Below are 25,139 nucleotides of genomic sequence, written 5' to 3'. Positions count from 1 at the left end.
ACAATATTATAGAAATATTCAGCTTGTTTTCAATACTTTTAATGACAATGATTATTACGAATTTGGCCCCGTTTATCATTATAGTGGTATGGCTTTTTTTTTAAGTTTTTCCAAATTGGTTGTATCTTTTATTTTATTTTTCATCAAAGTTGCATATCTATGACGACACTATACCTGATAATTGATTACTGATCTAATAATTGTTCATTTTTCTATAATTTTTTTATTTTATTTATTTATCACAGTGTGATAAGTTTTCAAATCTAAAAAAAAAAAATCTAAAAATAATACACAATTTTTTTTTATCAAGCACTATTTAACGTTCGTTGTTTAAGTTTCATATAAACTTATTAAACTTACTAAGACGGGTATAATCGTTAAGAGAAAATAAAACAATTTTTGTTCACAGCGTGTTAGTATTAGGTATACAGGATATGATTTTGTTAAATAATAATATTATAATACTTATCAATAGGGTCCTGAATGACGAGGTGGTTGGCCGCAGTCACTAACGTGTGCTGCGGTTAATCATTGTCCGTCGTCGCTGGCTCCCAGATGGGTGACCACCCGGGTTCTTGGCGACGAATCTTTGTCCCACATAAAAACACGTGTGTTGGAACACCAACCGTGTTAGGTACCAATCGCAACCACCCCCAAACAACATATACCCGAAGGCCCAACGTTGCTGAGGGTCACAAAATATATATATATATATATATATACCTACCTAAAAAGTAATATTATATCATACGGCCATTATTTCTAAATAATGATACTACGCGTATTCATACAAAATCATATTATGTCTTAATATAAGTAATTTATATGAGTATAACTGTTTAAGGTAATACAAATTAATACTATTTGGAAATTTAGAGAAAAAATATACAGCAAATTCAAAAAATAACCAAAATATAACAAAAAACATTTTATTAATGAAATTTAGTGTACGATATATTTTACGAATGTACTTTTTATTGAAAACAACAAAAATCAATCATAAAATCAATGAAAACCTTAAAAATATCAACTATCTAGAGTCTAGTATAATTCAGCATACATACATATCGATAAACATAGCAAATACGCTGACAAACACTACGACCAATGATTGTCGTTCATATTTGATTACGAATTAAATGACATTAATAATGTAATTTTACCGAGAGCCAATCTCGAATATTATTATTTATATTTTATTTACACACACTTGAAAACCCCACTAACGAACGACTAGCACACACACACAATTGCACAAACAAACGTATTTGTGTATTTTGTATTATTATAAATCTATTTCCATATAGACCTATATTCTTAATGGAATAATAACGAACTCGCCGTTTCCACGCTTACGATATGACGGAGAGCTTCTCCGTCCGGCTGCTCCGCAATAACGAATTGTCCAGGCCAAGACTAATAATAATAATAATAATAATAATAATAATAATATTATACCTATCCTAACCACCGGAGTAGCAGTTATTTTTCGATTCGACCCTAATTTATTTACCAAACGTATATATAAATTTGTCCCGACACGTCTCCCGAGTAAACCGTCGCAAAGCCGGATTAAGTTACCACGTTGTATAACGCCAGCAACGCGCAATGCACTATACACTTTTATATCATTCCGTTGAAACCATTAAAAGTTTTTCGGGATGTATATACACCTATATAATACAATATAATTGTATATTACTTTCCCCGTTACGTGGTTCGACCTCAGCTCTTGTCTAGAAAACTGTAAGTAGAAAATGAATTGTATTTATCGGCGCCCAAGGCCAGAAATTATGTGGATATCGAAACTCTCGAGTCCAACACAATATATCGTGCTTACAAACAAGTCTGTAAAGCACGATTTCGAACTTTTATCTTTTTTTTACTTGCGGTAAAAATCGCAACAATATGATTGCGCACCAGTGTTAAACATTTTTGAACCGATCAAATAATATTCTGATATTGGTGGCCTAGAGTATGGCGTTTTTTTTTATTGGTAAAAATAAAAAAAAAGTACGTATTCATGTTACTTGCTAAGTATACGTAAGGCGTAAAGAGGAATTTTTCGACGAGTTGAATTGAAATAGAGACGTAGGTACAATGTATCGACTTGCACGCTCTATATTTTTTTACATTGATAAAAGCAAAGTATATTTTTCGTACAAATACTTTCAGTTGCACCAGACCTGGCAGACTATTCAGTTGAACTATAAAAAATTCAAAATGGTACCTATATGTAGGTAGTTAGTGACTATAAAGTCTTGAGTTGTTTTTTAGTAATCTCTAAACGAAAACCCCATACTTAAGTTTTTTATTTAATTTGTTATCAGGCAAATACATATTGTTTGCAGTAAAGTTTAATTAACTTTTTTAAGTACTCGACATCCAATCCAAAACATATTTCAACATTTCAAGTACGATTTATTTTACTTATCTTATACCTATTTCGTATTTTACTGAGCTCTTTTCTAAAGTATTTTGTATTTTGTATTTAAATAATATTGTTAGGTACTTGCAGAATTAAGTACTAAGTATTTTTAATAATACAATAAATCAAATGAATATTAAATAGCACCTACTCATTTTTATTTTACTAATTAATATTGTGAGTGATGTAATCATATTATCAGTAATAATTGTATTACTGCTTTACACCGATCAAATGCTTGTCAGAGGCGTGTTTTCTAAAACGCATCAATAAAATAATTTTGAAAATTCAGTATTTTTAAAAAGAGGTTTTTTTTATTCTAACGACTTGAAATTTAAATTTAATATCATATTTATTATGATGTTGCTAATCGAATTATTAATAATACCTATATAACTAATTATATCCGTATACCAAATTAGTTAATTTTTCAAAATGTATTTTGTATTTACTTATCAAAATTGTTTTTCATTTATTTATTTATATTGTATTATTTTATATATTTAATCGACGGAAGATGATAATATAATATAACTTGTATTTAGATAAAATTTTAAAAGTATTTTGCTTATTTCAGTGTTGGAAGAAATAAGATAATGCACGACATGCCATCAACGGAATTTACGAACGCGATTCTGTGGTATTGCTCGGAGGTCGTCAGATAAATAGACTTTGACGCCAAGACGTAAAATGAATAGACCAACATCAACATCATAAACTGTGACGATCTAAAATTATAATTTCTATTAATTTACCGGTACGTTTTTTGTCGCTGAAAATCTTGATTACATTATAGTTAAATGTCTGTCGAAGTCACATTACATCACAGACCACAGTGCATTAGCGAATACTAATAAAATTATTATTATTATTATTATTATTATTATTATTATCATTATTATGTGTAGTCACTTCTTATATCATGACAATAATAATAATTGGAAAAATAATGAACCCAGAATATGAAAGTTTAAAATATACACAAGAGAAATGTATACTCAGCAAATAAGGAATATAGTTAGTAGTTAAACCAGCTTTATAATATTTAATATTAATATTCTAACCTACCTACAAGTTATAAATATAAGTACAAAATAATATAATATACAACCATATTCCATATGTACCTAATAAAAGTAAAAATATACATATATCTACTGTCAACCGTCAAGTCACAAAGGCTGCGTTGTGACACTTGGTAACGAAAGAGGGAGCAATAAGTTAGCTCGTTTGTCCAAACGGATGTTGATCGTTAAACGCAGTTTTTTAAAAGTTTATTTTATAATTTATCCGATTCGTTACCGTCACCCGGACAAACATGATTTTGGTATCGGGTAGATAAAAGTTTGAAAAGTAATTATGTGTGTGTGTGAGTGTGTAAATAGTAGTGGCACCGGACGATGATATGACGAAGACGACGCGTAAAGGGCAGAAGTAGAGTAAGGTACAGCTGTGATAAGTACATTGTGTTCACATACATACACGCATGAGTGTATATATACACATATGTGTGGGCGTGGCCTAGGTTGTTTGTTTGGAAAGTTTATTTGCTAAAGTTTATGCCCGTCAGACTGAAACTGAAATGTTCCGCGGGTAGGCGATTTTCGTCTGAAAGAAAGACAGGTGGAGGCAGAGCGAGAGATAGATTGTGATTTAGTAGAGAAGAATTTTGTGCGTGTGCGTATTATACATCAATGTTGGGGGAAAAGGATTTTATCAAACTCCAGATAACTAGCTATTATTAAGATCATAATATCCGGATTATTTGAATTTTTGGATTTATATGTTTCGGTGCCTGAACGGATATTTAGTTGAACTGCCCGTGAAAAACTCATCGACGTATTTGATGGGTAAAATCCATACGAACTAAAAGAAAATAATAAATACAAACTCAACTAATATTTGGTAAACTAATAACATAGTATTAACACATTGGAATTTTCCACCAAACTCAATTTCAGATAATATCGGAACGGTTTATCACACTAGACCGTAGGTAGGTACACTATCCGAGTATAAACACTATAAAACAGACTATGTCACATATTATAATATGTACATATTTGGCATTTTCTTCTGAAGTTATCTTTACCGTGTTTTACAATAACATAATATTATTATCACGATGACAAGACGATAAAAATAAAGTCTGTAAAGCCGCGGAAATTCTCGTCCATGCCGATGGGTGGATGGACCATGGGTGAGATGGGGTGGGTGTGATTCGGGCCCGTCAAGGTTCTATGATCGCTATGGCCTTGAGCTGTTCGGGCCGGGCCGGATGTCAGCTGATCATCTCGTCCGGCGGGTTGTTGGTGAGCGTGTTCCACAGCGGTGACCTGACCGGTCTGGGTGGCGGTTTATCCGTCTGCACGGCCACCGATATCCTGGCGATGGCCAGCACGTGTTGCTAGCTGTCCGGACACACGAGAGCCTCCACCGCTCCGCCGCCAACGACCCCGCCATCGTCGGCCACCGCCCCTATACCGGCCACCGGTCCGCCGCTGGCCACGCCGCCACAGCTGCTGTCCATCTCGCTCCGCTCCTCCATGACGGGGTCGAGGTCGCAGGACGCGTACGACCGACTTTCGCTGCGCAGCGGGTGGTTCCGACCGCCGGAAGACAGTGGCGACGGCATCGCGCCGCCACTGGCGTTCGCCCCCGCAGCCAAGTATACGCCTGAAAAACACATGCTCCACACCGTTAATATAATTTTTATATTTATTTATTATTATTATTATTATTATTAAACGAGCATGATGCCCAATAGTAGGTAGATGCATAATAACTATACATAATTCACAAACATAAACGTGTAAAATACAATAATATTCTTAAAAACTATTTGTTATAACCTGAATAACTGGCCAAATGCATCATCTGGTCAACTGGATTCATAATACCATATATTTGGTGTTATAAAAAGGAATGACAACGGGAAAATTTGTTAAGTTTTGATAATTTTACCCTTTATAAAAAGTGTGTTATCTATAAAGTAACAATATCACAATTTGAATAGAAACTAATAAAATTAGTTTTAGTTACTTTTTATATAAACACTTTAACAATTTGTCTTTTAATACACTACTGTATATCACTAAGTGATTATTTATTTTTATCTTTATTATTTTTTGTTTTTTTATGCTTAAATGTATTTAAATCTGTAAATAGTGTTGTTAAGGATAATTCATAAAATTAAGAAGCATTGAACTCTTGTCTCCCCACAAGCTACGGCTTTTGGAGACACATTTTTTCACATTCTATTATATTATGTATTTAAATTGTAATTTTTGAAATAACAATAAACTAAACATTATTATTATTATTATTATTATTATAAAATACAATCTTGTCGAGCGACCAGGAACTTTAAAATAAATTTGAGAAAGGAGAGAGGGGGCATCAATATGTGTTTAGCTATCAATCTATATCTTAATAATATATCATTTTTATTAAACAAATTGACGATGTACGTCTAGAAGATAATATAAAGTAATAATAATAACGATGGTTTAGGATTGACAAGAAATAAGTTCAGAATGTGTTTCCTATAATATGAGAAGTGATACTTGTAATTCAATGGTTGCGGTCGTGAGCAGTAGTTCCGTGTTAGTAGAGGGGAGGTGGGTTGTCTCGAGAGCGAATGTCTGGCGATGAGGTTAAAGGTAAAGGAAAACTCCATTAAGATTCTCAAATTTGTATGACATAAAGCCAATATAATAGTATTATGAGATCATAATACGAATGCATTTTTGATCCATAGATATTTACGGAATAATATGTTTTAGCAATTATTTTTATCCACCCCGTATCGATAATTGCTCGTAGCTGAGCTATACAATTTCATTTTTACAATATAATTATTACAATAAATTAATTATTATAATATATGAACGGTCTTTCAAACACAACTTTTCTTCACATAATAATTATTATAATACACGAATATAGTTAAATATTTTAGGCGAGAATTTAATGTAGTTTTCGAGAGATTTTCACCTCTTATGTAATTACAGATATATACTGGATAACCTGCTGAACAATAGCATACCACGTCATCTTGACATCGCACGACGGTTGAGTAGAGCTAAAGAAAAGTAAATTACCGGGTAAAGGTTAAGGTAAGATACTGAAAAGGAAAATAAAAAAAAACCTGACACTACACTATTACTATATAGATCAAAATATAACAATGGACGACAAGTGTTCAGGAAATATGGACATTCTTTAGTCTTCGAAAAATAAGAAAAAATACTTTATGAATTATGAGTGAAATAGAATTCCCCTCTATTCATTCTAATGTTGTTAAATTTTTCACTAATCATACTACGATAATATTATGTTATATTTTATCATTTTGAAATAGTCAAATCATTCAATATGCAAGTAAGTAACAACTATCCAAAGAGGTAATATTATGTAACTTTCAATACAATTATGTTAATATTTCAATATTCGTCTATATGGCCTATTGAAATTAATAATATAAGCATCAACATTTCCTTTTTGAAAAAGTTCTAGAAATGTTTCATATTTTGTCTCGATGTATCACACCATAATATGATCTACGTCATGATGTCTTATATAGAGTATTAACCCTGTTGCAGATGTAGGTTTAAGAATTGTGATTTGTGAAGGACGTTAAACCCTATAACGAAAAAAAAATAAACACTGAAATGAGTCTTGTACTCTTGTGTATACGACATAATTTAGAGTACAGAAATCGGTGACGGTGTGAAAAACTATTCACTTAAGTGACTTAGGTACTATGGTGAGAAAGAGAGGGACTTCAGCGGGGATCAAGCTGCCATAACGAATATAATTTAGCTCAACTAAATTAAAATCGAATTAGTCCTGGAACGGACAAGAAGCGTGTATAGTCGGCAACTCGGTGCGAAAATTCAATCAGCCTTTATACTGTCAAACACTTGAATTCGTTAACACCAAGTACGGGCGCCATTACCAACGTATTATGCATATTAGGTATATAGATAGACCGCGTTTTAACGCGTCACGTGTCCTTCAATTTTAACAAAATATTCAATCCTCGAATAACTCGTAGAGACTACGTGAGTAAATTAAAAAAAAATGCAGTCTAGCAGGTAACGCTCTAATGTGCATATAGTAGGTGTCGCTGTACCTCGTTTTTGAGAAGGACACTGTAATGGTGTGTCAATAATTTGAGTTTAATACGAAAAACGATTTTGAGCGAAGATGGTCTGTCATCCTTTTACTGAGCATATTATTTTATTGCATATGTCTATTTCTTTTGTAACTGTAACACTACCTATTACAATAATAGTGTATTATAATAATTTATTTTAAAATTATTTTAATGCGGAAGGTCGACTTGATTGTTGCCGAAATTATCCCATTTATTTTATTGTACCTATAATGATTATTATAATAGTATATAATATGTATTTATTATTTATATCATATTATTGTCATTGACTTTTGTGTCATACCGACTTACCGTAGAACGGTGTAAATATACATATAGGTATTTTAGGTATAAATATATATAAATATACAATAGCTTAAAATTTATATAAATACTTTGAAAATGTCATCGTGTACAGTAAAATATAATAAAATACGTAAAAGTACCATTGTATCAATACACCATATATAATATTTTTGAATGATAACAAAATAACGAAAACCGTCATTATTCGTTTAAATAACCAATTTTATCAACATTAAAATTTAAAATGTCTATAAAAAAAAATGTTGCTATTCTATATACATATATTTTTAAGACTTTTAGTAAGTATTTTATTAAGTAAGAATTACTTATGAAGAACCTTGTATTATGTATTTAAGATCATTAGATGATTCTAAACATTTTTATCAACTTTCGTGAAATCGTTAATTTACGATATTATCAAAATTTAAGCATCAGGGGTCAGAGGAGGATAAAAATATTCGTGGAATTATGTTTAAGGTTTTTTGTAATATTTTTTTAAAAAAGTCTTGGATGGAACTTTGTCAAACTTAAGGTATGATTATTAAAATTTGTATGTGTTTTCAACAACAAAATAATTTTGCGAATGTTCGTTTCAATTATCTATTCAAACTTCAAACTCTCATAAAAAATTATTGAAGATTAACGTTTAACTTTTTTTTTTTTAATTCCAGTATATAAACAACTTAGTATTAATTGTTTATGCTTTTTGATCGAGCTTGCATATATTTTTTATTTATTATTAATTATTATTAAAATAAAAATAAAATGTAAAATTAAAATGTCTATAAACAACTATACTGTATATAAAATGCTAATGTAAAATTTTTTTGAATATTTAAAATTTCTGTGATGATTCGTTTTTGAATTAAAAAAAAATCGAATTTGTCAAAAACTGGTTTGGTATTTCAAATGTTTCCCAATAATTAAGAAAATTACTGGGAGTTTTTAACTTTTGACCTCCCCAATGTACCACATCACATTGATTCCTACACTATCACTACTTCCTACAGAAAAAGTAATGAAAGAAAAAAAAATCAAAAATGAAAAGATATTTTAAAAAAACACACACCAATACACCATTGAATTAACAATATACATTCTTCGCATCGCTCAAAAATTAAAATTAATTAATTTATACCGTTTGTGACATAATGCTAAATCAGACGCGGGAGCTAAGACCCTTACAATATAATATTATGTCATTAGCGCACATTTGAATACGTTTTTAGTATACCGATTAAAATTAATTATAAACTATGTAAATAAATAAACTTATTATACCTACTTGCTTTGATAAATAATAATTTGACACAAGGTTCTTAAAGCATTTAATTCGTATATACAGACTTGAAAAGATAATTTATTGTTTTATTTTAAGCATGACATTTATCATGAATAATTTTATATTTATTTTGTATGAATTGATTTTAATTTACCTACATCTACCTTACAACTAACAAAGCCCAAGGAGATCTGAAATATACATGGATATCAACAAAATGTCATCTTTTGTCAAATGGGCAAGAGTTAGTACCTAAACCGGAATATTAAAATTACAACGTTGGTGGATGGGTATAACGTTTTCCAACTAATAGCAGGCTTATTCTAGTAATATAGTGACCTATGGTCACAGTTCCTATACTAATATTTTACATGGCCACGTGCTTATAATAACCTACGACCCCAGCTGGTGAGCCCCTAATGTAGCTGCACGGGTTATAGGATTTACTTATGCAGACCTAACGATAACAGTTGGGTAAATCATTGTCGTCCGGATAAGTCCTAACTTTGACGTTCGTTATAAAATATTATAATACGTCAACGGACGCAATATATCTACATATATCTACTCACTTACTTACGGTTATAATATGCGCGCTGTCATATAGTTTTCGGAGTTCGCAATTGTCTGTGTAAAATTGACTCATCCAATAAATAAATCAACAACTACGGAATTGGTTTCTACGTGCAACTATACTTCACCTAATATAATATATTAATATAATGATATGATATAACATGAGTATACTGAGTAGGTAATTCCGTAACAAAAATAACATTCGATCATAATGAAAGTGTACGTATATGTCCTATACATTATTATTAATTATTATAATTTTTAACTTAGTTGAACCGCCGACGTAATTTTCAACCAGTTGTAATTAAATAAAAATATTTATCTATAGTTACGATTAATTCATTATACAATATTGTTTCTTATCTATACTAATAGGTAAATGGTATAAAGAAGAGATGTTTGTTTGTTCGTTTGTTTGGGGTAATCTCTGGAACTGCTTAACAAATTTAAAGAAAAATTTACCATTATAAAGCTACATTATCCTAAGGATCTATATGCTTTATTTTATCTCGATAATTGGCCCTTAATTTTTTATTGCAAATTTGACACATTTAATAGAAATAATAATAAAAACAATAATAATAAATAATAATATATTTTTGTTTATTAAGGGTTGCTAAGCTATTGGTTACAAAAAATAAAATAGTAAGTTATTATGATTGAATATAATAATTGTAAACCTGTATTCTATATTTGGTTAAAACTATCAAAATGACTGAGTTAAAATTCTTTAATGGAGATAAATATAGGTTAAATTTACTTTAAATATGAATAGTATGGCAATATTGTAATACTAATAAATAATAATAATAACGATAAATAACTTGGTATAACTTTGAAACTTTAGAGTTAGAAATTATACACTTACGTACGCATCTCGTGGGGTCTGCAAAATATGATTTGAAATGTTTTAGATTTTACATCAAAACATTTGGGATTTTTTTTGGAATATCGAAAAAATATTTAATTTGAAATTTGTGGTTATTTTATTAAATACCTTAAGTCAAAAGATGTAAAATAATATACAAATTATTTGTGTAGAAGGAGCATATTTTGTAGATTGTACAATGTTCTTTAACATATTATACTGCGATCGTTTTTCTGTCACGAATATAAAATTATAAAATTATAAAAATATAAAATTATTCCGTTGATATGTCACTGAAGTAAGCAAAGGAAGCTATGCGCATCAGATCCAAATCTCAATGCTCTGGAATTATCAGTCATCACAGCCCAATATCCCGCTACGAGCAAAGTTAAACATAATATATGTACCTAATACAAAATGTACATTAAATCAATAATAACATACGCCACCCCAGCACGTGGAGCACAGCACTCATATCAACAACAAGCTAGATGCAAACTTGAGGTTGCCTAGCATATAATACCCCTTCAAATAATAATCCCCTTGGTTTGTATGGAACACCATGCCTTTTACGTGTCTATCGAGTTTCCACAACAAGCGATGAACTTGCAAGTGTTCCCGGACGGCGAGGATCCACCGATCACCACCGTTATACCTCTACACAGACAAGCAGACTTGAGACCAATGAGCGTTATCCACTTGGTGATCCGCGAGTATGTACAGCATAGGCGCAACTAGGGAATTTTTCTGGAGAGAGGGGGAGGGGGCGAAAATTGTATAAGCAACACAAACCCTGATAATTAATGTTTTAAACTGAAATATGGTTATAAAAAACTATAGTGGGCTACGGATAAAACCGGGGAGCTTATCCATTCCCCCAAGTCCCTCTAATTGCGCCTATTCTACGGTGTCACCAACAAACATGATATACTGGAGAACCACCACTAAGCCATCCCACAGACGGGCGGGCTCCAACGACGACCTGTGGGATAAACTAAAGAACTCCAACCAAGGATTATCGGAAATTATAGGACACAGAAACGACTATGACGGGTCCAGCTATAGAATAGCATTTTTGGGTTAGGTTGACCTTCACTCAACTCCAACGCGCTTGCTTGAGAAACATGTTCCGAGCAGAAGTCGAAGCTCAAACGCCACTTCTTCAAGTGGACCCGTAGAGTCTACAGTGTAGACATCAAAGCCTCTTTCCTAATATTGTATTTAGATTTTACAGTTTAGACTTTCCCTTTAATTGTTTATACTGTTTATATGGTTCGATCGCTATTCACGCCTGCGTAGGCTTAGTCAGACGAATCTGACACCACTGCCACATATTGTAATTATAATTCTTGAGATGAATGAAAGGATTTAAATTACCATTGAAATTACTTAATAATAATTACGATGAGGTGGCGATCATGATACTAAGAAAGTTTCAACTTCATATTGTAGTATGTGAAAAAGATTCGGAAACTTAATACCATTTTCAGAGAAAAAAATAAACGTACCTATATTTTGATGATTATTATAAATTAATGTTCAATTATAACTATTACGAGAATACTTATTTTTTGGTTTCACCTCATCAAAACCCTTGGGAAGTGTAATTATGCCTTTGACTAAAACTGAAATATTGATAAACAATGTAACTCCGAATTTCGGTCACGGTGTACCGTGTATAGGTATAATAGATAATATGTGCCATAATATAATATACATATTCCTTAGACACGCATAACAAATATAAATTACCCATCTACCTGCTTAAAAAAATAAAATAAATATATGAACAATTTATTAATGTTCATCTTAATATGAAAAAAGTTAAACTCAATAAAGAATTCATAGATACTTAAAATGTTATATTAAATGTTTTCTTTAGTTCTAATGAGAAAATATAAAAAATAGATTTGGATCCCTTTTCTTATCAGCGTTCCATATAAATAAACAACACAATATAATATTACCATTTGTTATGTATATATAGATATTATGAAATTTATGCACATTGAGTATATTATTACGCGATAAATATTAGATTGCGTTATGATATTTGATAAACTGGCGTATTATATTTGAATATTGTAGTACGGTACTACTGCAGTGTGGTATTATATATTATTATTTATTATTCACCCATATCTCAATTTATAACGATACCACTTGCCCACGCGATTTATTTAGTACCTATTGCGTTACCGATGTGTTATACGGTAGAATTATATTTATTATAATAATATTGTAATTCAAGGTCTTGATATTTAGCCGTTATCGTTGTTTACTGCTCGTATAATACTCGTACCTCGTACTTGTCCGTAGGCAAATAAGATGTACCTACTTGGCCCAAAAATAGGTTAATTGGTATATATTTTTAAGTACCTATCGTCAATCACCTTGTCAATTATAATACGCCACCCCAAAATGTGAAATAAATAATACATGTATTTTTTCTTAATATAATGGCTTATAAAATAACGACCTAATGAAATCGAATACGTTTAATTAAAATAAGTGTTTCACCTACTCTGCGCGCTACAGCGAAAGGCTCTTATTATTTTAACGGCGTTTCAAAATAATTGGAATTTTCCTTTACTGCGAGGAAAAGACAAATAACTTTCCTAATTTTAGGTGTACGTTAATGTGTCTATTTAATTCCCTCTAAATCGCACTTTGCCAACGTCCAAATTAGTATAACCTGTATCAAAAGTTAATTATAATAATAATATTATGTGATATATTATGCATGCACGATTATTATGATAGTACAATGACCTAATTTCAAACAATTTGATTACAATATATTGTTATTTTGAACATAAAAGGGTTATTATAGAAATTAGAAAAGCATTGTCGTGTCGGTGATGTTTTGAGAATAATTTTGATGATAAAACATAACGTACACGATTTTATTTGAATATCCTTATGATGATCCGAAGAAAATTAAATATAGGCTACCTACCTATACTATACGTTATAATGTAATTAATTACTATACCTACACATTAAAGGCTCACATAATAATAGCTAATGGAAAGCGTGTTATCATGACTTCAGACACTTTTAATAATATATGTAATTAAATAAAAACAATTGGGTATTCTTGCAATAATGACGTGTAGACCTCACGGTGGACCATGGCGGCGCCTTTAGAGGCGGGCAAGGTTAGGTTATTTGTATAGGTAATCATACAGTAATTTGGGTCTATTACTACATCTGAAAGACGATACCTAGTTTGGAGACTTGTTTACTTATATCATATATTTCGACTCGTTATTCTAACCTAAAATGCATAAATCACATTTGACTAACGGTTTCGAGATTATTTTCTAATAAAGGAATCTACTTACAGTCGAAAGTCTGTGTATCATTACTAATTTATAAATTATATAATACTATCACAATGTAGATATTTCAAATTAAAACATTTAAATAAGACATTTATAATACAATTATTATTTTAAAAAAATGTATTAAAAAAAAAATACCTTTGTCAGTAAATAAGTTCTGATGAAAAATGTTCTGGTTATTTTGTAATCATGTTTGTAATTTTATAAGCTGTGAGGTTTGTAACATAATATTCAGAATTATTATATTGCCGCGTACGACATCGACGAATTAAATTTGATATGTTCCATAAATGTCACTAAATATCTCTTTTAATCCCATTTTTCCAACCAGAATCTAATAACTGCAATAGGTACAATTAAATAATAAATAATATATTCAATTACAATTAATTATACGATAGATTATTTTTTGTTTGATAACACTTGGATTGAGATTTTTTTAGAAGCCCATCGTATTCCAAATCTATTCTTTAATACGGAAATATTTAAATCTTTACAATAACTTGGTTTTCATTAAAAAATGCGAATTTGGTATCCTAGTTATGCGAGTCTAATTTAGTACTATAGTGTTATATACCTTATTGCCAATGATTATAGTGATGAGTTGTTTTCTTTTTATCGTAATTTTTTTTATTAAAAGTACTATTACTAAGCAGTAATATAATTTTTATCACAAAATGTTTGAATAAAAAAAAAAAAAAAACTAATAATATAAGTACCTAAGTATTTTTATATATTTAATAACCTAACGTATTTTAAAAGATGTAAGAAATAAGCATCTGTTAACTAATTTTTATTGTTTCTAATTAAATTTAGTATTCCAACCCGAATAGTTTCTATATCTTTGGTTTTTAGAGTACGGTAACGTTTACGATGCAACCGCTACGTGATGTTAAACCATTTGGCGTGCGTGTGTATATATATTAGAAATAGAATTTCATCGTGCTTAAATGACCTATACAGCATTAATGGTGCACCCAAAACCACCCAAATATTTAAAGTATGCATAATATTAATGTTTATGGAATAAACAGCCGACGCGAACATATACAACTAATAATATGGTACTGCTAAGGTTAGGTAGTGTTATAGTGTTGTTCTCACAACATGAAACCACATCATTACTTGTACGAGACGAACAGAGGATGTTGCCTTCCCCATTTTTAAAAATATAAATTTACTATGATAGTGTTTTAAAATCACGTCACACTATCATTAGGTCCTAAGCACCGAAAACTAACGACCTTAAGTGCACAATTTGTAGGTATACTGCGTGTTGGCATAACTACAACTGTTTTATTGCCGAAACAGTGCAATATAATATCATAAACAGGAAAAACAACTGGGAATGGGTCTGCAGGATACAGTATATTGTTATATATACAATTTCCTTAAAAATTTATTACAACCCAAAACTAATAATATTAGTATAGCCTTGTTCGTTGATGATATACTAAAAAATTACGACGCTATCGCCTTTAAATCATAAAAATTACCAATAAAAAACTATATTATTCGTTAAAAAAAAAAAATCAGATGTAATAAGTTAGTACCTATCTGCCTGGCCGTACATAATATTATTTTATTTTATGTTCAGTTCGCGTTTTGGTGACATACTTCATATAGTTAGCGAACGAATTTACTTCTTAGTTAATAAACACAACCTAATAAAATGCCTAGTTTAACTAATGTGCGTACGAAGTAAAACTTATAGTATGCATATTTGATATTACATATTACATTAAATAATACCACTAAACTAACAAATGATAAATAGGATTTGGACTGCTCGTAACAACAATGTTTACCTTTTGTTATCATTTAGCCGTAAACAATTGTTTTATTATTCAAGAAGATTTATTATTAAAGTTTAAAAATGTCATGACATTAATGTTATACATTATGTATTTAACCAACATTATGTTGATAACTCGCTAAGGGCCATTCACCTGAAATCTCGTTTATCATCGTTTCTAACTATGAGTAACTGTTGATTTATAAAACCATTTATAATAATAACGAGTAATGTTCTGTAGAAATTAGAATATTATATTTGGAAGCCTATGGATTACAGTATCATTTGCCATATGGTCGTCACACGGCGATATAGATAGGCAAATCTGGTACACCGAGGTGATGGGTTCAATTTTTCTAAAACAATACTATAATATTATTATATTATTATAATGTACTGTTTATAATATTATTGTATTAAAATACAATGCATCTATAAATAAAAATAATAATATAATTATCATACTGTGTATATTATACAATATTATATTATAGATATTATAGTTTGTTCCAAATTTAAAATATATGATATTATGATAAAGTGGCCAATACAAATCAGGGTGAAATATTAGTATATTATATTTATAAATAAGTAAATAGTTATTAGAAGCTTTGTATTATTGTATATTTTTAGATCGTATCATTTTAACTAACATTAAACAATTATAAGATATATGCAAATATAATAATTCATTAGGTAAAATATGGTTGATATAATATATAATACCTCCTATTGTATATGTATGGATTATGTATTCAAAATGTACACAGTTATGTTATTATTATGTATTTATTTAATAAAAAAAGATTATTAATTTAACATAAAATTAAATACGCGTTTCGCCAAAATGAACCAAAATGTGGCTGTAAAAAAGTATTAGTATAGAGATTTCGATAAACGTCATCGATGTTATAATATTATGTACAATAAAGTTTGATTAAGTATGAAGATGCCCATGTCAAAAATTGGAAAGTATTCAAATTTGGATATTAAATGCTTTCCCTGAATTTTGCGGTATCATGCATGTAAAATGTATGTTCACATCACTATTAATGTCAACTTGAAATAAGACTTGGTTTGGTACTTAAACATATTTTTTTTTTTTTTTGAAAAAGTAATGCTTATAAATTCTACTACGGATATATTATATCTTACACCCTTATGGTTTTGCTGCGTTCGCAAAAGAGCTAGAGCGTTTCATAATCATTTCGTATACGAAGGCAATGTAAGCACTAAGCATTTTAAAAACTATTAATTTTTCTCAATGGCATCGACAACATCCTTTTGACATAATAATATGGTATCTAAATTTACGCAAAAAACATTATTAGGGATTATATTAGGTATATAGCAATAATTATAAAACACCACCGATATAAGATATATATTTTTTTTAATAATAATTTACTATGAAATATTCCTAAAATTGTATATAATATAATATTTTTACTCAAGAAATTCAATATTATTCTTGAAATGTGAAATGTACAGTTAAATAAAATCGTACAAAAATGTTCGTTACAATAACTAATATTATAGGTACTCCAACGTTATGGTCTAATGGCGTAAAAACATGGTTTCAGTTTAGTTTATTAAGCGTTTAAAGGAATTCTGTTATGTTTTGAAGTCGAGAAAAGCAACTAGCGAGTAATATATCAGTCTTACAATAATGTACTTACCTATTTTATTTTTATTTTTTTAAGTTACTTTTTTATAGTTTTGTCTGTTATTATTACTTTTTCCACTAAAATGAGTGCTCCTTATTGTTTCACAAAGATCTACCTATATGGCTATATATGTTGGAATTATTATCTAGTTTTATTGAATTTTGTTGGTACCTACTTTAAACTAATATGTAAAGAGGTTATTATTTTTTTCTCAACAGTTTTCTGAAATACAATAAAAAATAACCTATACGTTTTTCATTAATATAGTTCGTTTATATTTAGATGTTTAATTAAATAATAATTTTTACTATCTTGGAGAGATTTGACTATTCTAAAAAAATACCTATTTTCTTAAAAATTATGTAGAAGTCCCCAAATAATTTGATTTAATTTGTTTGACCCCCATGCTATGTATTTTTACAGGTATACGATAAGAATGTATACGTTATATTTGTAAGCACAAATCGTTTATTTATTTTTCATAAAATTTAAAACGGCTGTATAACGCATGTTTTATTATTACGACTTATAGAAACTATTATAATATTTACTGACCATTTTATTTGCGATAAATAGATGGGAAGCAATTCGTATATTTGAGAGACAACTAGTGTAATATGCTCTGAACAATATACCTGCAAACGATGACTTTAATCACATTAATTATACTGTAGTATAGTATATTGTAGTGCATATTATTATGTATACCTAAATGTATTATGTGTAGATAGGTATACCTATTAAGTTGCGACTCTACGATGTGAATATTGATTATTCCTATAAAGTACATTCTTATCGTCCATGTACACCGGGTTGAATATAATATAACAGAACATTATAATATACATATTACATATAAGCAGCGATTGGAAAAAAGAGCTTACATGCATTTAGCTCATTGTTCCGAAAACTAAAAAAAATATGGCTCTAAAAAATGTCCATGTTTGATGAGTTTCATAAATTATTGTATGGTATGTAATAATGGAGCGATTCATTATTACTTAAAAATTATATTCTAAATTGGTCTACTTAATGGATTCAAGTGGGCGTGTACTATGTTGTACGCAAAGCAAACCGCGGTGCTACTAAGAATATTATTTTCGAACGAGTAATGAAAATGTGAATGTGTGATGATGATTCATAGCAGAAAACATAATGATATTAGGAAAAAGAGTACGAGGAAAAAAATCCTACGAAAAAAACTGATACCTTATTTTTCGAATATGTTTTGATCACTCATAATATATACTTTAAAATCAACTTATAACTTATAACAGACAGATTTACACCCGATGTTATCATCTCAATTTATCATCGGGTATTATTGTTCATCAACAATATTTTGAGTTCAGTCATTTCACGGTATATTTGACGAACTAGTATTTTACCATTACACATCAATACATCATATTAATTTATGAAGGTATAAACTATCTTAAATCCGTGGTTTTAGCAAAAGACAATTAATTACTAGAACACTTTAGACTGTTATTACCTACATACGAGAACGTAAAAAAAGATTGGTCCGGGAAACAGTAAACTATAAAACTATACGTAAAATTAAAATGTTGTATCCATCAGAGGTATGGTGGGATGTGAATGAAGGGACATTAAACGGGGAACATAAAAATACCAATATTTTCAAGAGCTGGAATTACAGATTTGTTAATAAGCGTTGATAAAGAAAAATAACTGGGAAAAAATCATAAGGAAACCAAAATGTTATGGAAGATGAGAAGCTTTTACGTTATAATAATTATTATCTAACAATGTATATGAAAAAGGAGTGGGTAATAATTGTATAATAATACAATTTATATTATAGTATTTAATTACTTTAATACACAGTAATGTACACTAATGGTTTGTTATATGAAATAATAATAAGAAGAAGAATAGGTAATTCGTAAGTGTATAGTTAATAATAGTATAATAATAAATAATAAAATATATTTTTTTGCCAACTCTTTTTTAATTGTTTACTGGAGGACATAATACCCAAACCACGCAATCATTTATGGACTTAAAAACCCTAAAATATGATTTAAAATTTTTATTTTCTATCAGCTTAGTTAATAACTATTAAAAATAAATTAAATAAATAGCATCCAAAATAAGAACGAGGTCAAATATGATACGGAAATAGTATATACCTATGTCGGCCTGTAGTGTTCACTCAAATACTTAATCGGCTCTCAGGCACTGCGTCAGAATACTGAGGCTTTTAAATAATCAAATGGTATAAAAATATAGGCTAGGCGATTTGACAAACGTTGTTTCAAAAAAAAAAAATATGCAAAAATAGACCAAAAAAGTATTATGTATCAAAAAGTAAAAATTAATTTTATTTTTTATTTATTAGCTTATTGTTTAATAAGCAAAAAAATACCTGAATATGCAAAAATATGCATTATACAGTTACAAATTTGAATTTGTCGTAACACGAAACAAATTTTATTTCTGGTTGGCCTATTTTACGGTGGTGCGAAACAAATATGCAAATTAAAGAAGTCCTCTGCTTGAAAGATGATATTATAACCTAGTTGGCGGTGCTTACTAGCTATAATAGTCTGTATTCGCTACTATAAGTGACATATTGTTATATATATATTATATTTATCACAAGTTTACCATTCATCAGTAATTTATACTGCAATATTACTTGCCATGACAAGACGTAGCAGTATATTTACACTAATTTAATAAAAATTATTTGCCGATTGAGTGTGTATCATAAATTTCAGGGTGATTCACCAAGCATGCTCACCACCTATTTTCTTCAATAATGCAGTTTAATTTCTTTACACACCAGTTTGTACAAAAAAATTGTCAAAATAAATTATCTACACACTAAACAATTTACAATCGAAATTCGGGGTTATTATTTGAAAAACAGAAGTCGATATCACTGACACTATCACTCTGTGATACAAAAAATCTCAAAATATGGTCTTTACGTATGTTAAAAATTCCTAAAATTAGTATTTGAATAAATCCAATAAAAGAATAACGTGGGGGTTACATGTTTGGTAATTAACCCTGTATAAGATGTATTGTTTTATTTCTACAATACACACAATAAACGATAAGCTGAATAGCTACAATTGGTAGATATCGATGAAAAATTAGTTCGACGGTCGTGTAAACAACTGACGTTTAATTGTGCAGATAACGATTTTAATTTGAAATCCATTGCTTAACCGTTTAGAAAATCTAACGATATTTCAATGGGTATTTAACAATGTTTTTAAAAATAAATTATTTAAAAAGATACTTATAAATTTACGTTGACTCACCGATTTTATGCATTGGACTAAACCTTGCTAGAGATATCACTCCTTGGTCACTTGTGCACGCCCGAGCAAATCTGAAATGCAAACGACGGTTCGATTAATATCAAATATAATATCAGTAGAAAGAATAAACTGAATGGATACCCATAAGCCAAAACATATAACGTCACAACAATTTTTAAACCATATTATTACTTTTAAGTAATTAAGTACAATATGGGTACCTACAGAAGTTTTTAAAAGCTGTACACTTCGGGGAAAAATACATACGCAAAGCAGAAAAATGTACAGCATGAAATACAATTATACATATTTGTTTATGTTCAAACTATAATATTATGAGAGCAATAATTAAAAAGACGTTTTGCTGAAAAAACATTTACATACATAATTAAACTGCACTTGCTTCTATTGTCCGATCGATATTGTTAAAAAAAATAATGTATATAATATTATGTACTAAACATTTTTAACAAAGGTAAATTAATATAATGCATTAATATAAATAATTGTTTGAAATTTGTGTTCAGACAAAATTGGATATACAAACAAAAAATAATAAATATCAGTAAATTAGAATGGTATAACATATGAAAAAAACAAAATCAAAAACTTAGTGAAATAAAAAGAGCAACCTTCAAGTGGCCCTCTAACAGTCCAAACAGAAAAAACAAAACAGTTTTAAACAGACTCTAAGATTAGGTCACATAAAACTTATGCATGGCTTCTTAATAACCAAAAAATACCCCTCCCCCCCAATATACACCACATGCAACACATATAACAGTCAAACATATACTAACAGCATTTTCAAAATACGAAGACCTCAGAAAAGAAAATGGTTTACCCGAGCAACTATCCAAAATCCTGGGACCCAGAGAAGAATCGAAAATCAAAGTAATACATTTGTTGAAAAAACCAAAATTTTATAATTTAAGTAAGCAAAATACAACAAAATAATAATATTGTTTTAAAAAAAAATTGAATCACATAACTGTACGCTAATAACCATTTCCGTTGAAGCATTTTGTTCAATAAAAAAAAAATAATAATAATCATTCCTCAAACGGTTTTTATTTATTTTTATGTAATTGAAATTTCAATACGTAGGTATTATTTGTAGAGATTTCACATGTTTGCCTTAGGGTCTTTCTTACAATATCCGTTTAAAGTTAACCGACACTTAACCGGCCGAATTCTACCGGTAATAAAATCTGTTATCAGTTGGTTAGCGTAAATCTACACTTTACCGGACATTGTAAGAATGGCCCTTAATGTATGTTTTAGTTTTATATACTAAATACACAAGGAGATTTGCAAAATATTATTAGGTACTACTTTAAATATATTATTACAGCAAACGTATTCAAACCATTATATTATGCAGTTTGTTGGTAATAATTAATAGTATTAAGTACCTAATTGTTTTTCGTGTAAATTGATTTACCATTGAATTCAAATTTAACACATCCATATTACAGCTATAATCAATTACAAGGTACACCCAAATCCTATTATACACAGTAATGTTAATTGAAATGTTATCTGGTATTTTTTAACTGATGATATTTTTAATATACTTTTGTATTTAGATTCTGAGCGTAGTGATGAACGTATGGATTTTACAATGATGTTCGTTTTATTAAAAAATTTTTTTCGTATGAAGACACTTTTTAGTAGAAAAAAATTATATGATCATCGACTTCGATGTAGATTTCTTGTAAAAAATTAAATCTAATTGGTATATAATTTAATAGACAACTAAATATTAAAAAACATGAATAAGAAAAATACAAAAAAGGTGTCAAGTAGGTAACCAATCTGCAGTATACTATTGATTATTTATGTTAAGTGCACCTCGACATTGAGTAGTTCACTGCAATGGATGTATTCAATTTAAACTCACAATGATAAATCATTGTATACGATAAAAAAGATTCTAATCGGAGCCAGTCTAACTTCTTGCTAGGTGAACAAATACCCAATAACAATTATTTTAATAATAATATTATAATTTTAACAAACGTTAATATTTTTTTTAAAGTACAAACTAATTTCAATTTGCAACTAAAAACCTTCCGCAAAGTTGATGATTGAAGTATTTTTATACTATAAAAAAATTCTTCAGACACATAAAAAAATAAAAAAACAGACATTATTGTAAAATCAATACATTCAGTGATCCGCTCAGAATGTAAAATGCAATCAAAATATCAAAATATTCTCCTACATCAATATAACAACATTGAGATTTATTTAAGCAGAAAAAATACGTTAAAGATAAATGTATACAAGAGCATTACAAAATACCTATTATTGAAAGAATAAATATCGACGTACCTACATTAATTTTGCATATTATCGTAGTTCACACCGTACACATTTCAACAGTCAACCTTCGACAATCAATTGTGAAAATTTAAATAATAGATATTATACGCGAGTCTGGTAACATTTAATGTGATTACAAATCGACTGCGGTCACATAATATATTTATATAATAATAGGCATATGACATTATATATACGGGCTGTATCTGGAGGATGTGACAGTTTAAATATCAAAATAAACGAGCGTTTGGCAAATTGTCTAGAAAACACCTCCAATCATAACCTAAAACACCGAACAAATAGCATAAAAATTCATATCTGCGATTGACTTCATGGATACACACACGCTGCATTATTACCAATATAAAATATCCATTAATCCATTTGGTAGTATTTGGTAGTAACTGTAGTTTATAAAATCATACGCACTTGATATCAACTGCAGGAGAACTTCCTGTAGGTGGCTATTATTATCTGCAGATACTATATTGACCGACACGGAAATGTGGCCGATAAACTATAATGTATGCATTATTCTGTCCACTGTTATTATATTAGTACAAATGTGGGCCACGGGATCGAATCGGGACTCGGGATTTAATTCACGACAAAACTATATAATGTGTGCTTAATATAATGCACTTATACAAGTTGAAATATTCGATGAATTTCATAAATAATTTTGTAGTTAAATATTTATAAAACTGTTAACTTTGATAGCTGGGGCCTGAAAATTGTATACCTACAGGGTTTTTAATACATTTTTATTGATACAACCTAAATATCCCAGAAATTAATATGTGCTATTTATTTTTATAGACATTCAATTTAAAATTATGACAACATTGGATATTACAACAAAACAATAACAATTTTAGTTATTTTGTTGTAATTTAATAAATACTATTTGCAGGGACTTGAGATTTTTCGTCACTACATGTATTATTATTTACTATATACAAAATACGAAAAAAAAATATTTAGATTAATTTTAAGCTAAATACACTATGATTCTATAGTAACACCGTTCTTTAGTACGTTGGTATTATAATATAATAATATTATTATTATTATTGAATATATATGGTATATTTCTGTCAAAAATTACTTTACCTTACATTTTTTATTTATAAAAAAATAAATTACTTATAGCAATATAAAATATATATATAGGTAATACAATTTCCTTAGAAATATAGAATGACAGAACGTCTCCGATCAGAATCTTTTTCGAATGCAAAAGTACAATGATTTATCATTGAATTCAAATTTAACATGTCATCCTTTACAGTGACCTATACTAAGTAACGAGGTACACTTGACACCTACTGACAATCAGAGTGACTTCTTTACTATTACATTTTGCATTTATAGAAGAAAAAAATTTTAATGCAAAAATAAACATTTAACATTTTTAAATTTTAGATCCAGACGACATGAATTATATTGTTTGCATCTAATCAGATTTATATCTTTTACACTCTGAATAAAATATATGCAAAAGCAATATAAATCCCCTAGCCCTGTATGTGATCTAAAAATCGTCATTCGAAATCGTGAAAATTGATGGTAAATAATTATAATGTATGAATTTACCACACCTCTAAAAATACCCATGATAAATTTACTGGAAATCAAAACTATAGCAGTGGAATCACATTTTACTCAACAACACAATATTATGCTGAGCGCCTTACAATACAAATTATAAATATATAAAATATAACCAGAAAATATAACTCATTGTACTAGCTATTTTGAAAATGTACCAGGTCCAAAACAACAACACAATCGTAATGACAAACTCATAATTGCGATTAAAATATCAGTGCAGAGATTATATAAGCAATCATGGAACAAACTACATCATTTTTTTTTATAAATCTATATTTATGATAGGCAATATTGTAAATTAATGTTCGCTTGAAATAAATATTTTACTACATTACCTTAGATATTATAGCGAAATTTATATATTGTCATACCATGTACAATATATTTATTGTATACACATCTAAATATACTTATTTTTAAGATGCTTTGGAGTAATAATAGCATTTTTATTGAGTCATTCAATGAAAACTA

At 29.1% G+C, this 25,139-nt stretch overlaps 1 protein-coding gene across 6 annotated transcripts in view; it reads right to left on the bottom strand.

The window, feature by feature from the left end:
• Positions 1 to 4,305: 4,305 nt before the first annotated feature.
• LOC100570283 overlaps positions 4,306 to 25,139 on the bottom strand; it is a 114,504-nt gene continuing 93,670 nt past the window's right edge. For 5 of the 6 annotated variants that reach the window (XM_029491581.1, XM_029491584.1, XM_029491582.1 and 2 more), the window contains 2 exons: positions 20,727 to 20,797; positions 4,459 to 5,104 (listed from right to left, as the gene is read on the bottom strand). In XM_029491581.1, coding sequence (XP_029347441.1) covers positions 4,836 to 5,104; positions 20,727 to 20,797 — 340 coding nt within the window. In that variant the 3' untranslated portion in view covers positions 4,459 to 4,835. Of the gene's footprint in view, positions 5,105 to 20,726; positions 20,798 to 25,139 lie in introns of all 6 variants that reach the window. The other variant, XM_029491585.1, reaches the window with a different exon arrangement.

Source organism: Acyrthosiphon pisum, chromosome A3 (genome assembly GCF_005508785.2).
Source record: "Acyrthosiphon pisum isolate AL4f chromosome A3, pea_aphid_22Mar2018_4r6ur, whole genome shotgun sequence".
In the NCBI taxonomy this organism is placed as follows: Eukaryota; Metazoa; Arthropoda; class Insecta; order Hemiptera; family Aphididae; genus Acyrthosiphon; species Acyrthosiphon pisum.
The sequence above is the reverse complement of the archived record's forward strand: the minus strand, read 5'-3'. Positions and strand labels throughout refer to the sequence as shown.